The sequence below is a fragment of the Equus przewalskii genome, chromosome 9, assembly GCF_037783145.1.
Source record: "Equus przewalskii isolate Varuska chromosome 9, EquPr2, whole genome shotgun sequence".
NCBI classification, from domain to species: Eukaryota; Metazoa; Chordata; class Mammalia; order Perissodactyla; family Equidae; genus Equus; species Equus przewalskii.
The window spans coordinates 9387158-9404224 of record NC_091839.1 but is presented as its reverse complement, the minus strand read 5'-3'; the positions used below and the strand labels follow the sequence as shown (position 1 = coordinate 9404224).

At 60.2% G+C, this 17067-nt stretch overlaps 1 protein-coding gene across 11 annotated transcripts; it reads left to right on the top strand.

The window, feature by feature from the left end:
- The first annotated feature begins 4454 nt into the window (after positions 1-4454).
- Positions 4455-17000, top strand: DPF1 (double PHD fingers 1). Of its 11 annotated transcripts, none has more exons than XM_070557660.1 (12): positions 4455-4606; positions 10023-10183; positions 10267-10374; positions 11706-11833; positions 12079-12168; positions 12527-12605; positions 12800-12931; positions 13824-13874; positions 13966-14085; positions 15055-15167; positions 15715-15796; positions 15905-16326. In XM_070557660.1, the coding sequence occupies exons 1-12, from the start codon at positions 4464-4466 to the stop codon at positions 15973-15975; spliced, it is 1278 nt and encodes a 425-aa protein (XP_070413761.1). In that variant the 5' UTR covers positions 4455-4463; the 3' UTR covers positions 15976-16326. The 11 variants fall into 11 exon arrangements, with proteins under 11 accessions (XP_070413761.1, XP_070413757.1, XP_070413759.1 ...); XM_070557656.1 differs by having other exon boundaries at positions 15685-15796; positions 15905-16325; XM_070557658.1 differs by having other exon boundaries at positions 15715-15808; positions 15905-16284.
- The last annotated feature ends 67 nt before the right edge of the window (positions 17001-17067 follow it).

Here is a 17067-nt window from a genome sequence, read left to right as displayed (position 1 = left end):
GCTGGCTGCCTTTCAGTCCCCTCCTGGGTTCCTCTGCATCTTCGGGATCTGTCACTGACTGCCAGCCCCAGGTGTCCACCTTGGTCCTTTTCTCTCCCTGGAGAGCTCCTCCCGGCCCCCTCACTTTACATGCCATTGAGAACGCATAGCTCCCAAATTTCTCTCTGTAACCCGACCCTGAGGCTTACCCAGCCGCCCCACTTGGATGTCTCATGTGCATGTCAAACTCAACGTCCCCAGCTCAGCCCCTGGGCTCTCCCGAACCTGCCCCTCCCCCCCCCCTTTTGGGAGGGGGAATGACGCCTCCATCCCTCCAGCTGCTTAGGCCCCAGACCTTGGAGTCCTCCTTGACACTCCACAGACTTTCCCCTAATGCCCCATAAATTGTCCATCCGCAGATTGTGCCCACTCTGCCATGGTAGGCAGAACAATGACCCCCCCAAAGGGACCAGGTCCTGATCCCTTGTAAGGAAGTCTTTGCAGATGTGACGAAATCCAGCTTCTTGAGCGGGGCAGATTATGGTGGGTTATCCCAGGGGGCCCTAAATGCCATCACGGTGTCTTTATAAGACAGAAGCAGAGGGAGACTCAGCACACGCACAGGGGAGAAGGCGATGCAAAGATGGAGCCTGGAAGACGGGAGCGATGCAGTCACAAGCCTGGGAATGCCAGCAGCCCCCAGAAGCCGGAAGAGGCGAAGCACAGATTCTCCCAGGGCCTCTGGAGGGTGTGTAGCCTGCGGACCCCTTGATTTCAACCTCACGATACTGATTTCCGACTTCTGGCCTCACATTATGTCACCTCATCCCCTGTCTCCGTGCGCGCTCGGAGGGGGCCTGGAGAGGGAAGAGCACCCATGGGCGGGACTCCTCCCATACCCACCCATCTGGCCAGCATACAGGTGCCTGGGGGTCAGCACACCCGAGTCGAAGTCCATGCTTTGCAATTTATTTGTGAACTCCAACCAGAGCCTGCACCTCTTTGGGGATGACGTCACGTCTGTCCCACTGAGCTGTTGAGACTACGGACGCAAAACCCTCAGCCCAGGGGTGGCCCACAGTAGGTGTCCAGCCACAGGAATTTATGGTGTAAGGATTACAGGTAACATTCACTGTGTGTTAAAATGTGCCAGGCACTTCTAAGAGCCTTACATGGGCCGCAGCATCCTCACCACGAACTGGTGAGGTTGGGGCCATTCCTCCCATTTTACAGAGGAGAAAAGTGAAGCACCAGAAAGATTGGGGAGGTTCCTGTGGAGCCACAGGGGAACAAGGGACATCAGCCTGCAGAGCCACACTCTCCACTCCTGGCTCTGTGGCCTCTGATACAGCTCTGCCTCCCGCCCCACCCCATCCCAGAGCCCGAGAGCCATCCGTCCAACTGCGTTGTGTTCCTTCCTTCTGGGTTTGCTCCAAACCCTACCCAGTAATCTCAGGCCTTGAGGTCGTTAGAAAGGCTTGGGGCTGGTGAAGGGCAGATTCTGCGATCTGCCTTCGGAGTCCCTGAATGCCTAGACTGATGGGGCGGCGTGGCAGGGGTGGCGTTTGCACGGGGGGCCTGACCGGATTCTGACGCGGGCAGTCAGCAAGCCCCCTCAGAGGAGCGGAGGGAGGAAGCTTGAGGTGTTAGCTGCAGAGCCAGAGCCGGGTTCAAATCTCGGCTCTCCCTGTGTGACGGGGGGAGGGTACGGTCCCATCTGAGCCTAAGCTGCCTCGTCTGATGCTGAGCTGACGTGCTCCTGCTTCCTGGGCGTGGTCTGGATGGTTCAGCGATGTAAAACCTGTGAGAGTCCAGTTCAGGTCCTGACACACAGGACAAGCTCAGTCAATGGGGCTTTATGTATTGTTGTTGCCCAGGTATTGTGCGACCCCCCCAGCCTCACCTCCTCTGTACCTCAGTATCCCCATCTGGGCAAGAGACTTCTGAAGTCATGTCTGGACATCCCAAGGGCAGCTTAGGGGAGGGCTGCATCCTCTGAAGATTAGTGGGGAAGAGAAGGATGGGGAAGGGGTGAGCAATAGCGTCTCCCTCAGAGGTGCAAGCCGGGCCCCCAGGAGTCTGGGACAGAGGGTCTCCTGGCAATTGCACACGAGCCTTTGGGGAAGGGGGTCAGACTCCGGTGACTAGGTGCTGCGCAGGGTCTGAGGCTCAGGGTGGGTGGACCAGTGTCTCCAGCTGCGGCCCCATGGCCAGATGGATGGCTCTCCTGGGTCTGAGGATTCAGGAACAGGCTGTGCGGACAAAGACTGGGGCCACAGTGCCCTCTAGTGGCAAAATCTTTGGGTTCCAGGGTCAGGAGAAGCGACAGAGGTTGCAACTTCCAGGATGAGGGTTTGTTCCCCAGACTTGGGTGACAGCAAGATCAGGCATCAAGGCCCCAAGAGGTCAGGACAGAGTGCCCTGTGTCTTGAGAGGTCAAGGGGTCAGGCCTTGAAAAGGTTCCCCTGAAATCTCCTCCAAGAAGCCCTCCCTGCCTCCCAGGCTGGGTCAGGAGCCTCCTCTGGGCTCCCACAGCCCCCTGTGCCTCCCCTATCCCGGCCCTGACCCCTCTGCCTGCGCGTGGCTGTCACTGTGTGGTGATGGGTCTGTTACCCCGCTGGACTGCGAGCTTAAGGCAGAGCCTGGGGCCATAACCGTCACTGCTGTGTGCCCAGCACGCCCCCGCAGGGCTGGGGACCATAACACTCTAGAAACGGGTGAATGTGCCTGCTAACCTCTGCCTTCTCTTTGCCTTGGGCCTTGGTGTGTGTGAGAGGGCACAGCCCGGAGCCCACCCTACCCTCTCCCTGCTGGTTGTGTGCCTCTGAGCTAGACCGTGCGGTGAGATCCGGAGCACAGTGACTAATCGATCCATTCACTTACTCAACACACAATTACTGAGCACATACTATTTCCAGGCCCTGTTCTAGGCACCAAGGGAGGTGGAAGAACAGCCCCTGCCCTCTCCAAGCTGACATTCTCAGGGGTGGAGACAGACAATAAATCAAATAATGAAATAGGTCTAACAAACGATGACAAACTATGACAAGTGTCGGAAGAAACAGAAAGCATTTAAGAGGACAGAAAGTTATGGGGATGCTGTTAGGCTGAGGTCGTCCGAGGAGGTGACATTTAATTAGAAACCTGAATAAAGTGAGGGGTGGAGCCACGCAGCTATCTAGGGGAGAAGTGTTCTGGGCAGAGAGAACAGCAGGTGCAAAGGGCCTGTGGCTGAAGTGGGACTGGAATATTCCAGGAACAGGGAGGAGGCCAGTGTGGCTGGAGCAAAGTTGGCCAAGGGAAGGAAGGAGGCAGATGAGGTCAGAAATGTGCTGGGGGTTGGGGAGGGGATGGAGCAGAGCCTGGAAGGCACAGTGAGGACTGCATTTTATTCGAATTGTGAGAGAAGCCAAGGGAGGTTTTCAGCCAGAGAGCCTCTGGTGTCCTATGCTTTAGATAGCCCACTAGCTGCCATGGAGGGAACAGACATGGGACTGCCCAGGTGGGAGAGGTGTGGATATTAGCAGGGTGGAGGCTGTGAAGGGAGAAGACTGAGTGGATTCTGGATCTATTTTGTGAATGTAGAGATAACAGGATTATTAGCTGATGGGCTTGGTGTGTGTGTGAAAAAGAGAAGAGAGTCACGGATGATTGATTGCACTTAGAACAAAATCCATTTTCTTTATAATGGCCTGCAAGGCCCTGCGTGATCTGGGTCCTTGCTCTCTCCCCCACCTTGTCTCCCCCCTCACTCACTCTGCTCCAGTTACACTAGTTTTCTTACTGATCTTTGGACGTGTCAAGCTTGTTCCCCTTCTCCTCCTATTGATGGCTGGCAGCTTCTCAGGGCTCAGCTCAAATGTCACCTCCTCAGAGAAACACTTATCACTCTCTCAAATGATCTTGTCTATTCATTTTCTTGCTTACCATCTGTCTTTCTCCATTAAAAGGTCAGCCCCTTGAGGGCAGCGACTTTGTCTGTTTGATCGCCGCTGTATCCCCTGTGCCTAGAAGAGTGCCCGGCACGTAGCAGGCCCTTAATAAATGAACAAAGGCATTGATTAACTCCCGTTCTTGTTTACAGGCTGGCTTACGCAGAAAAGACACACAGACAAGCCGGCCTAGACAAGAAGACATGACAGACCCCAGGGTCACCACATACCCTGGGGAGACCCAGAGGCCGGGGATCACCCACTCCCGCGCCCGCAGTGCCTAGAGGATGGAAAGCCCCGTCTGGGAATGGAGAGCCCCAAGGGAGGAGGGAAGGATGCTCTGGGGAGAACCCAGCCCCGCCCCGTATCCCCAGCAGCCAATGGGCGCGCGGTCCTCCCGACGCCCCCTGGGACGTGTAGTCCGGACCCGGGCGCCCTTGGGCGCCGCCGCGCGCCCCTAGACTCCACGTCCCGTCGTGCGCCGGGAGGAGCGGGGATTGGCCGAGCCCCGCCCCCGGTCCGCCCCGCTCCGCTCGCGCCGCAGCCCCAAGAATGAATGAAATCGTAGCGCGCTGGGCGGCAGAGCGGGCGGCGCAGGCCGGGCTGGGCCCGCGCGCGGCGGCAGCGGCGCCCCGGGCCGGAGGCGGCCCAGCCGAGTGGGCCATGGCCACCGCCATTCAGAACCCGCTCAAGTCGTGAGTGTCCCCGCCGTCCACATCCCTCCATCCCGAACCTCCCACCCCCGGAGCCCTTCCCCCTCCCTCGCTGGGGAGGGGGACGCAGCGCGCGAATGGTAGTTGAGTGGGGGCCTCCAGCACGCCCCCCCGTGCCCCTGGGGGGCCTGCCACCCCCTGTCGCCCCCTGGGGTCTGAGGCCGGAGCCCCTCCAGGGTCGCGGGGGCGCCTCTTCTTTGTAGCTGTCAGTGAAGGAATGTGGCGCGGGCTGGGGGTGGCGGAGGCCGTTTCCCCACCCAGAGTGGGGGTAGGGGCTTCCCTCCCCTCCTCCTGCATCTCTCCTCCTCCGTGTCTCTGGGGGCGCAGGCCTGCCCCAGCACGAGGATGGCAGTACGAACGCCCAAGTCCAGATCTCAGTCCCCGGGGTCTCCACCACCCTCTTCCCCTCATCGAAGCACCTTTCTCTCTTTCCCCGCTCTTTCTCCGAGGACCTCGGCCCGCGCGGCCGCAGGGTGGAAGCTGAGACGCCGGGGGTCCTCGGTTCGATCCCTGCTGTCGACCCTTTTTCCTTCCTGGGTCTTCAAGACCTAGAAGCCTCGAAGCCCCGGTCAGCTTAGACTGTGGGATCCCTCCCTCTCTCCGCCCATACACATCTAAGGAGAGCATCTCCCATCCGCTTGGGGACCAGATGCTCGGGAGAGGGTGCTCCGAGCTCCCCCACTCTCCGGGGATTCCCTCCCTTTCTCCCTGTCCGCGTCCGTCCTCCGTGCGTGGGCTTCCTCCCGGGCCCAGTGGCCAGGAACCTGGAGGCCCGGGTTCAAGGCTACCTGCCTCCCATCCCTCCCCTCTCCTAGCCATCCCTCGCTTTCTCCATCTCTCTTCTTCCGTCTCTTTCCCTTTCTCTCTCGCTCCCTCTTCGGAATCCCGGACTCCTGGGTCCCAGCGCTCCCCACCCCCCTTCCCCAGGCAGTGACAGCGGGTTCGGAGTGACAGGCGCGGCCGCTCCCGCCTCCCGCCCGGGCTGGCGAGCGCGGCACTCCCTTCCCCCTCCTCCTGGGCCCGGGGGAGGAGGCGGAGGGCGAACGCCGGCAGCGCCGCACAAAGGGGCCGGGGCGACCTCCCCCACCCTTCCCCCAACCCCGTGCGCTCGCCGCCTTGACCTTGAACAACGTGTGCGGGGGTGGGGGGTTAGGGAGGGGAGAGGGTTGGGAGGGGGAGGGGCCCGGGAGCGCCCCCCCTTACCCCAGAAGGGCTGTGCCTGGTGGCTGGACCACAGGCCCCTCTTGCTTCTGGTTTCTGGCGGGGGAAGTTGAGAGAGGAGGGGCGGGGGCTTGTAGGCACACGCCTACACGTGCGGCTTTGCGGGGAGCGGAAGAGGGCTGGGAGGGCGTGTGTGGGGTTGGGGTCTGTGTGACGGCGATCCCCTCCTGCTTCCCTCTCACTCGAAGTCGTACATACAGACAGATGTCTCCGCTATGAGGGACACCCTCACGCTGGCTGGGATGGGGGTCCTGTGCAGGTTGGTGGGTCTGTAGGCATCCAGGCCTCCGCACGCTAACCCTGGCCCAGACCTTGGGGGAGGCGTGGGGCAGCCCATTGCAGGGCCGCGGAGGCCAGAGGAAGCGTTGTGCTGGGAGCGCCAGCGCCCTTCTTTGCTGTCACCTTCCCAAGGGTCTGCAGGGGAGAGGGTGGGACTCCTGCTCCTGAAAGAATGTGAGTCAAATCCCCTTGGGAATGGGAGGCTGGAAGGTGCAGCCCTCAGAGTTCTGATTGCTCGCCTTCAAACCCCGTCTGGAGACACGGATCCCCCCTCCAGCCTCAGTGTTACCATCTGTGACCTGGGGACTCATAGCAGCTCTTATCACCTCGTGGGGTTGTTGTGATCTTTGTAAAGCCCTCACTACAGAGCCTGACCCTAGCGGAGTGGAGTGACGATTATTAATAGTATCAATATTGATTTCACTTGTGCTCCAGTTTCCACCTAGGGCGCTGGGGGTGGGGACAGGAGAGTGGTTTGCAGGGAAGTTCAAGTGTGGGAGAGGGGTAGGTGAAGGGAAGGGAGGGAGCCCCCTCCACAAGTGTCAGCCTGGGTCTGGGGGTCAAGTCGTGCTGGTGGACAAGGGCCTCTGGGGAGGCGACGGAGTGTTCCACACTCAGACTCCAAAATGACGGAGTTGGTGTAGGGTTCTGGGTGTGGCAGCAGTGAGCCGGGGTGTTGAGGCTGGAGATGTGGGGAGCAGTGTAAGGGTGTGTTGGGGGGTCTGTGAGGTGCAAGAAGAAGGTGGCAGGGCTTGCTGTGGGTAAGATGTGGGGTGGCCCCTGTGGGGGCCTGGGGGCCGGAGTGAGCATGGGGCTGCCAGCATTCCTGACTTACTCCCCTGGCCAGCTGCTCTAGGCCAGATGTAAAGCAGAGGCCCGCTCCCTTCCTTCCGTTGGGGATGGGGGAGGGAGAAGGTCAAGACCTTACCTGGGGGCAAAGGGGAGCCTTTGAGGAAGAGCTCTAAGACTAAAGGGGTGTGTGCACCTGTCTGTTTATCAGTGACCATGGGTGTGGAAGACCCCGAGCGGGTCTCTCTCACTAGGAGGCAGGTGGGGGCATCAAGTGACCAAGAAGCGAAGGCTAGTACACCTCTTCTGTCTGCTGGAGAGCCCTCTGGTGGACAAGGACATTTGTGGGCGTTGTCATCCATGCAGGGGCTCTAACTTGAACACAAACTTTGGACCAACTGGGTTCCAGGTGCATGCGTGGCACTGGGTGAGTGCCATGACTCGCCTCACTCTCTGGGGGTCCCCTAGGGCAGATCCTGTTTGGGTGACGTGGGAGAGAGAAGGAGGTAAGGCTGACTTGGGTACAGACATCATGGTGAGGGGTCCTTCCCGGAGTCCCACCTTCAAACAGCTACCAGCGGCAGAGAGCAGGTGAGCTCACCTCTCTGTGCCTCATCTGGAAAATGGGGTCATAACAGCATCACCCAGGAGGGTCATAATGAGGCGTAAATGAGTTAATCCCTGTCAAAGCACTGAGAACTGTGCCTGGCACATGGCAGGTCCTCAGGATATTTATTCACTCAACAACTATTTATTGAGCATCTATTCTGTGCCAGGCATTATTCTTTTTAACAACGGTTAGCTCTCACCATTTCACAGCTTAGTACCTGCCAGATCCTCTTTGTGGAATGAATGAATTTATTGAACACCTACTCCCTGCCAGGTGTCTTTTAAAACATCTTACCCATGTTTACTCATTTAATCATTTTACAGATGAGGAAACTAAAGCCCAGAAAGGTGAAGTTATTTGCCTAAGGTCACATGGTCACCAAATGGCAGAGCCAGGATTTGAACCCAGGAGGTGTGGCAACAACTCTCAACCAGCCCCGGGGCTGTCAGGCCTGCGGAGAGGGTTGAGCAGGGCGGGGTCACTGTGAGGTGACAGCCCCGAGTGGGAAAGGACAACAGGGGTCCCTGGAGCCAGGAGGGACTGGGGGGATGGGGGTGGGGGCGGTGTCAGTGAGCCACCGCCTGCGCCAGCGCGGGTGTGTTGGTGGGACCCTGTGTGGGCACCTGGAAGGCAGGCGTCGCTGTCTCCTGGCATTGAGGTGTGCGTGCGCGTGTCACTGAAAGTGCGTCTGGGTGGAGGCGTGGGAGTGGGGGCGTGCGTGAGTCTACGTGGGCGGCTGTGAGTATACGTGTGAATGTGTGTACACTGCCGTGTGGGTGTGCGCGTCCAGGTGTGCACGTGTGAGCGTACGCCCTTGAGGCTAGACGTGTGTACGGGTGAGCGTGTCGGGTGAGCGTGTTGAGTGACCGTGCGTGCTCCGAGCCCTCCTAGGCGCCCCTCCCTGCGGGTCCCGCCAGCCCCGGGCCCGGGACTACAACTCCCGGCATGCCCCGGGCCGGCCCGCCCCGCCGCCGCGATTGGCTGCGGCCCGGCTGTGCCCGCCCCCCGGGAATGAATGGATGGGCGGCCTCAGCGCCCGCCCGAGCGCGGGGAGGACCGACCCGGCGGGGACCTGCTGGGGGCAGGACCCGGGGAGCAAGATGGCCACGGTCATCCCCGGCCCCCTGAGGTGCCGCGGGCGGCGGGAGGCGGGGGAGGGCGCGCGGGCGGGTCGGCGCGGGCGGGCGTGTGTGTGGCGGCTGGGGGTGGGGCCGCCGGGGTGTCTGGGGGGCTGTCACCGCGGGCCGGGCTGCGCGGGGGTGCGAGCGTGTGTGACTGTGGGCTCTGGCCAGAACGGGGTCCGACGCGCTGCTCCTGGAGGAGCGGAGGGCGTGGGGAACTCCGAGTCCTCGTCGGGTCCTCTCCGGGGAACGGGGTCATGTCCCGACCTGCGACCCCCGGGGCTGGGGAGGGGGTGAAAAGGCCCGGGGGTGCGGGGGCCTTGGTAAACTTGAGTGAAGCCCGTACCACCTTTGTCTTGGCATGTGGAGTGTGTGTCACTTGTTTGTGTTCTGGTTTTCGTGGCTATGTGTGTGGATATGTGCTTAATTTCTTTTATTCGACACTAGGTATTTTTGGATATTTGGGTCTCTGAGTGTGTGTGTCCATGTCCTTTGAAACTGTGCCTCATTTGTGTTCTGTGGCTTTGCATACGTGGGTATGCATGTATTGGTGTGTAAATTTTTGTGTGAATATGGGTGGATTTGTGTGTTTCTGTGTCCTATATGTGTGTATCTTTCTGTGTTTGAATATGTGGCATTTATATGTTGGTTTTTATATTGTGTATCTTTGTGAATGTGTGTGTGTATCCTGTGTGACTCTGTGTGATTTCTTTGTATAGTGTGTCTGGATCGTGTGTGTGATTTGTGTTGTGTCTTTGGATATGTGTGTAAGTGCATATGTAGGTAGTTTGTTTTAACATTTCTTCTAACATTTGTGTATCTGCGTGTGTCTTTGGATGATGAGTGTGTGTGTGTTGTGGTGTGTGGGAACTGTTTGCATGTTGTGTGTCTTTGTGTGGGTGATTTGTTTATGTTGTGTGTCTTTGGATATGCCATGCGTATCTGTGCATGGATATATGTGTGATCTGGCTGTTTCTACACTATGTGACTTGAGATATCTGTGTTTTTCGGAAGATATTTGTGTGTGCACATATGTGAGGTTTGTCTGTTTCTCCTTTGTGAGTCTTGGGATGTGTCTCTCTTTGTGTGTGAATCCTGTGTGACTGTGTGCGATTTGTCTGTGTTGTGTGTGTGGATATGTGCTGGGATGGTAGGGTCTCGGTGTATTTTTGTCTCTTTCTATATTGTGGGTATCCACTCGTTGGCTTGAGGCCTGCCTGAGCCCCGGGTTGGGGGCTCCTGGGTCCAGGAGCGGCAGGAGGGGGAGAGGTGAGGCTGGGGAAGTGGGCCCACCCACTCCCGGCGGGCGGCTGGGGGAGGGGTGCTGGGCGCCCGGGGGCGCGTGCCCTTGCTGACAGCAGCCCGCCCGCCCTCGCAGCCTAGGCGAGGACTTCTACCGCGAGGCCATCGAGCACTGCCGCAGCTACAACGCGCGCCTGTGCGCCGAGCGCAGCCTGCGCCTGCCCTTCCTCGACTCGCAGACCGGCGTGGCCCAGAACAACTGCTACATCTGGATGGAGAAGACCCACCGCGGGCCGGGTACCGGCGGGAGGGCGGGGCGGGGCGGGGTGGGGCGGGGCGGCGGCTTTGCGCCCGCGTTCTGACCGCCCTTCTCCCTCCAGGTTTGGCCCCGGGACAGATCTATACGTACCCCGCCCGCTGTTGGAGGAAGAAACGGAGACTCAACATCCTGGAGGACCCCAGACTCCGGCCCTGCGAGTACAAGATTGGTGGGTGGAGCTTGGTCCTGTGCCTGGGTGGCCGCCATCCGTGCCCCCAGCAGGCGCTGAGAAGTGTGTGGTGGTGCCAGTGTGTGTCTGAGCATCCGCCTTTATTCCCCTCCCAGCCAGTGTCCGAGGGGCTGGCTGTGTGTCTGCAGGGTGTGTCTGGGTGGGACCCAGAGATTCTCCGCTGTTCCCTAAGTCACTGAGCTTCGACCTCTGTCTGGCCCTACCTGGGCCCAGGTGTATTGCAGGGTGGAGTGGTATCTGCTGTGTGTATCGAGTCTTTGTGTCTCTCCCCTTATGAGCTGGGGTGGATCAGAGTGTCTGGCTGTATTTCCTCCTGTGTGTGCCTTCGTGTGTCTGGGTGTGTCAGAGTGTCTGATGGTAACCCTTCCATTTGCAGTGGACTGCAGCTAAGTGTCTCAGTCTCTTTCCAGGTGTTTCCAAGTGTATTAGAAGGTTTATTTCCCCTGTGTGTGTCTGGCCTGTCAGAGGATCCAGGTGTTCCTGAGTGTGTCTGGGGGTTTCAGGGTGTCTGCTGTCTCTTCCTGGGGGTGCCCACATGCTCTGGAATGTCTGGGAAAACCTCTTCCCTTCGGGTCTGGCGTCTTCGGTGTATTTCTGTCCACGTGCTGGTCCAGCAGAATGTCTGGCCTTGCCGCTTCTTGAATGTGTCCAGTACGATCAGAGTCACTGGCTGTTTCTCTGCCCCCATCCAGGTGTATCCAAGTCTGTGTGGGTCCAGGTGTATCGGAGTGTCCACCTGGCTGTCTTCCCAGCTGTGTCTGTATCTCTGTATCTCTATGTATGTCCGTGTGTATCCATCTGAGCGACCCTCTCTGGGTGTGTCTGGATCTTCCCCATGGGTGTCCAGGTGTATCGTAGGATCTGGCTGTGTCTTCCCCCATGGGTCTGGGCACATCTGATGGTCTAATGGTCTCTTTCTGAGCGTGTCTGGGTGTATCCAAGGGTCTGGAGGTGTCTGCTCTACGTGTCTCGGTGTCTCTGAGTGTCTGGGTGTCTCTTTCTTTGTGTGTCTGGCTGTCTCGGATGCTCTGTCTGTATCTCCCCCATGGATGTCCCTGTGTTGCTTCTTGTGTATCCGGTTTGAGTGTGTGTATCTCTCCATATGTGTCCACGTGTAAGTGAGGGTCTGGCTGGGTCTCCCCAGGGTCTGGGCATCCTCCACTCTGTATGGTTGAATCTTGGCGTCTGTTGCTGGCTGAGTGTGGGAAAGCCTCGTCCCTCCAGCCGAGAGCGTGGTCCCCGACCTGGGCAGTTGGAGGAGTCCTCTAGGGACAAGTTCCCCAGTTGACCCCCCGTGGCCTTGTCCCCAGACTGTGAGGCGCCCCTGAAGAAGGAGGGCGGCCTCCCGGAAGGGCCGGTCCTTGAGGCTCTCTTGTGCGCGGAGCCGGGGGAGAAGAAGATTGAGCTGAAGGAGGAGGAGACCATTATGGACTGCCAGGTAGGACCCCAGGGGCCCCAGCTGCCCTCTGTCCCCTGCCCTCGCACACCCCGTCCCTGTCTGAATTCTCCCTGTGCCCTGGGCCTTTGTGCCTCTGAGTCTCCATCCTCCCACGCCTTGTCTCTTTTTGGAAGACCTCTTGACTTGCCCTACCACCCCCCATCTCCAGCTCTGCCCAGGACGCCCCAAAGCAGAACAGTGCCCCCCACCTTCTTGACCCCCATCTCCCTTCTCCTGATGCCCAGAAACAGCAGCTGCTGGAGTTTCCGCACGATCTCGAAGTCGAAGACTTGGAGGATGACATTCCCAGGAGGAAGAACAGGGCCAAGGGCAAGGTACCCCCCAAACCCCCCTCCCCCTTCCCGTCCCTGCAGAGCCCGTTTAGGGAGTGTGCCCAGCGGTCAGACCCTGCCCCAGTTTGACCTCATTTACTCCCCAGAGCAGCCTGAAGCATTTTATGCCCATTTTACAGATGAGGGAATGGAGGGTCGGAGATAGTAAACCGTTTGCCAAACAGAGATAGTACAGTGGGTGAGCGCTGTCTTCATACCTGGGTTGCATATGGGGAAACTGAGCCCCAGAGAGCTCAAGGGAGTTAGGCCCACAGCTAGGAAGCGGCAGAGCTGCGATTCGACTTGTGGGCCCTTTAGTTCCCTCCCTGTCTCGGCCCCTCACTCCTGCCTCTCCCCCCAGGCATATGGCATCGGAGGTCTCCGGAAACGCCAGGACACCGCTTCCCTGGAAGACCGAGACAAGCCGTATGTCTGTGATAGTGAGTCCTTCTGAAGAGGGGGAGAGAGAGAGAGGGGGGCCCCAAAGACCCCTCCCGGCCCGCCCCTCCCTCCTGTCTGGACCCTGGTGGGGCAAGCTCAGGCCTCTGGCAGAGGGGGGAGGCATGATCCTGGAGGCCAGTGTGGAGGCAGCCTGGGCTGGGGGGCTGACGGGCCCTCCCTGCTCGCTCTCCAGTCTGTGGGAAACGGTATAAGAACCGGCCCGGGCTCAGCTACCACTACACCCACACCCACCTGGCGGAGGAGGAGGGGGAGGAGAACGCCGAGCGCCACGCCCTGCCCTTCCACCGGAAAAACAACCATAAACGTGAGCAGGCCGGCCGGCCGCGGGGGTGGCGAGGGGCCCTGGGAGCGGGGGCTGTGCAGCCTGCGAAGGAGGGGGCACGTTAGACATTTCTGGAAAATCTCCAGCTCGGCGGTCCCCTCCCCCCACCGACCATGGGGATGCTGGCTCTGGGGTTGCCATGGCAACCAACCATCTCTCCCTCACTCCCGGCCGGGCGTAATATTTCTGGGTCTGATTTATTGTTTCAATTAGAGCTTGGGGCGGGGGTGATAGATGACTCCCCTCCCTCCCCGCCCCCCTTTCTCCCTTCTCTGCTGAGCCCCGGCTGAGGCGCAGGGTCGGTGGCCTGGAAGCCGGTGGTGACCGCCCATGCCCATCCCATGCCAGCCTCGACAGCGGAGGGATGGGCGAGGGCTTGTGCAGATGCTCTGCTGGGGGAGAAACCATCTTCCCACCCATCCCTTGGCAGGAGAGGGCAGTCTCTGGTCCCGTCCCCATGCTCGCCCGGGCACCTCTGGCTTCAGAATTTTCCTTTGGAATGTCTGTTTCCATACCAGATCTTGGCCAGTGGCATCGACCCAATTTTTATCTCGCTGGGGCTGAGTGGGGAGTGGCTGTCTGGTAGAAGCGTGTACGAGCCGGGAGGCAGGGGACTCTTTCTGATGCTGTATTTGCCAAGTTGTTACCTAATAAAGAGGACATGTCCGTTGTCCTCAAAGTTAGGGGGCTCCTGGTGAGAATTATTTGGGTACCCCCAAATCTCTTTTGCTCCTGGCCGCAGCTCGGGGTAGCTACTCTCTCTCCCTGCCTCTCTCCTGCCTGGACCAAGGGGTCCACCTTTGGGGCTGAGGCTGGGGGCAGGGTGGGGCCTTGCCCTATGGTGAGAGCCCCTCTCTCTGTCCTCCACCCCCAGAGTTTTACAAAGAATTGGCCTGGGTCCCTGAGGCACAGAGGAAACACACAGGTAGGGACGCCTCCCTCTGCCCCTACTTCAGCAGCAGCCTTGGACGGGGTGCCCTGCCTGCCCGTGCCAACCCCTGCCTGCTGTCTTGCAGCCAAAAAGGCGCCGGACGGCACTGTCATCCCCAACGGCTACTGTGACTTCTGCCTGGGTGGCTCCAAGAAGACGGGGTGTCCCGAGGACCTCATCTCCTGTGCTGACTGTGGGCGATCAGGTGATGCCCCTGCCGGAGTTTCCCGGGGGCCGGGGTGGAGAGGCCTCCAGGAGTGCCGATCTGGAGCATGGGAGGCAGACACTGAGGATGGGGTCCCCACGGGGGCCCTGCGGATAACCAGAGGGCTGCTGAGGACTGTGGGAACTGAGTGTGGTCGCGAGGCTCTGGGAAGGAGGCGATGTGGTTGCCATGGCGTGGCGGGAAGCGGACTGTGATGGCGGGTAATGGATTGCCACTGCCTGGTGCTGTGGCCGAGAGAGGGCACTTGCCACGGAGTTGTGGTTAACGGAATGTGGTTTCCCACGGTGGATTTGTGGGGAATAGACTGTGGTTGCCTCAGCACAGCGGCTAATGAATTGTGGTTGTCATGGTGTTGCGGGGAATGAAATATGGTCATTGTGGCAATTGGGGATAGTGCAATGTCGTTGTCGTGGCCCTTGGCTGTGGCTGGGGTGTCTGCACCGGGGTAGTGGGCTGACTGGCAGATTGGCATCACATGGTACTGTTAGAACCAGGTCGGTCGCTGCGGCATCCCGTGCAACGGGCTGGGGGCGCAGGGAGGCAGGGTGTGGGACCCTGCTGCAGAAGGTGGTTGCCATGGCCTCGTGCCTGGGAGGACGTGGCTGCCACGTTACTGCCGGTCCTGCCGTGGGTAATGGACGGCGGCCACCTCAGCACGGTGGTTCAGAGAGCGTGGCTGCCCGGGGTTGTGGGTGGTAGGAAGTGGTTGCCACAGCACCGTGGGTAATGGAATGCGGTTGCCATGGCATTCTGGGGAGCAGAGGGTGGTTGCCATGGCGGCTCGTAGGAGGCTGGTGGCCAGGCGGCCCTGCCCGCAGGACGGTGGCTGGGCCCCGTGGGCAGGGTGGGGCCGGGCTGTGGGCCGCAGAAGCTTGCCCGGCCTTCTGAGCTGTCTCTTCCCCAGGGGCACGATGACCCCTAACCGCATCCCTGCCCCTCGGCCCCCAGGACACCCCTCGTGTCTGCAGTTCACCGTGAACATGACAGCGGCCGTGCGGACCTACCGCTGGCAGTGCATCGAGTGCAAGTCGTGCAGCCTGTGCGGCACGTCGGAGAACGACGTGAGTGCCGCCCGCCTCCCCGGGACCTGCCCCCAGGCGGCCCCCGTGCCCCCGCCTCTGCCAGGAGCCCCTCCCTGGTGAACTCTCGTTACTGTATTAGTATTGTTGTCAGTGTCCATTCACTGGGCCCCGCATTTCATACTCCTCATCGCTCTGAGCCCTCCCAACACCCACAGAGGGAGGAACTCTTGAGAGAAACTGAGCCCAGAGAGGGGAAGGGACTTGCCCAAGGGTGCCCAGCTAGGAAAATGGGACAGCTGGGACTTGAACCCCTGTCCACTGCTTCCAGGGCTGGTATCAGCCCATCTCAGTGTCATGTGAATGCCCCACCGAATCTTAGAGAGCCCAGGCTACAGAATGCACACTGACAGTCCTCAGGGTGCTGCAGGGTTTTGCAGAGTCCGTGATGCAGACTTTCTCAGAGCCTTTTCTCGTGGAAGGGACCGCCTCCCCCAGCCCCTCGGACCTAGCCCCTGCCCCAGCCCCCCACCCCGGTTTCTGGTACCCATGCCCCCAGGGTGCCAGCTGGGCGGGTCTCACCCCCCAGGACCAGCTGCTGTTCTGTGACGACTGCGATCGGGGTTACCATATGTACTGCCTGAGTCCCCCCATGGCGGAGCCCCCGGAAGGTGAGAGAAGAGGTGGGTGGGCAGGAAAGTTGTCTGCTGGAGGTGGGGGGGGTTGGGCAGCCCTCCCCGGACCTGGGCCTCACTCCTTGTCCTCTGCCGCCCCCACAGGGAGCTGGAGTTGTCACCTCTGTCTTCGGCACCTGAAAGAAAAGGCTTCTGCCTACATCACCCTCACCTAGGCCTGGCTCTGGCTCACCGGAACTCTGGGGTGGTGCTCGCCTACCTGCCTCTTGGGGCTGCTCGGCTCTCCCCGTCCCTGAGGCCCCCCAGCGGGAGGGGACGGGGCCTGTGGGGGCTGGGCCCCCTTCCCTCCGTGCAAGTGGAATGTCGCCCTGGGGGTCGGCGCCCGGCAGGGCCCCCTCTCTCCTCCCCCACCCCTTGGCCAATGGGCACCAGGGGCTTCTGCTCCCCTCAAAGCCATACCCCGCCTCTGGGCGGGCACGAGGGGTCGTGGATGCCAGCTGGGGGCACGGACACAGTCTTTTTCTAAAGAAAAAGCCAAAAAGTTAAAAAAAAAAGAAAGAAGAAACTAATATATACAAAGAGTCCTATAAGGCCTGGCTGGGTGGACGGGGGCACCGCTGAGCCGTCCTCTGGGCACCAGTCTATGCCAGCGTTCTGCCTGGCGGCCTCTCTCTTGAGTTTCTGGAGTGGCAGCTGTCCCCCTCCCCCCAAGGTGGCACCATTCCCCCCTGTGCCCACGGCAGGTGGGTGTGGTGCCCCCCCCCGCCCCTCTTGGTGCCCACCATGGATACTGCATGAAGTGAACCATGGCTCTGAACGCCGTTCCCGCCCCGCCCTGGGAGCCCCGCCCTGCCGGTGGCCGTGGCCGGCGTGGCTGGGTGGCTGGCGGCCCCTGCCTGGCGCCTGCTGGGATGAGAAGCACATACTCTGCAACGGACTCGTTTCTCCTGCCCCCCTGCCCCGATGCCCCGCCGGCCAGGCCGGACTGCCCTGGCCCCCCTCGCTGGCCATTTTGGGGGTAGCGAGGGGGCGTGGTTGTTTCTTGTGGTTGTGTGTGTTTGTTGTTCGGTTTAAAAAAAAAAAAGGGAAATTGAGGCTGCAAGTGGGGGAGGTGGTGGGTTGGGGGGTCTCCCCCAATCCAGGCATGCCCCTCCTTGTAAACGAGTCTCCTTTATTGCCTGCTCTGCTGTGAATTAACTTGTTCTGTGTATTAAACCGGGCCTGACCCGTCTGCCCACAACTACCTCGTCCTCCAGGCTGGTTTGGGGCGTCACCAGGAAGGGGAGATGGGGCCTCGCTGGGGAAGA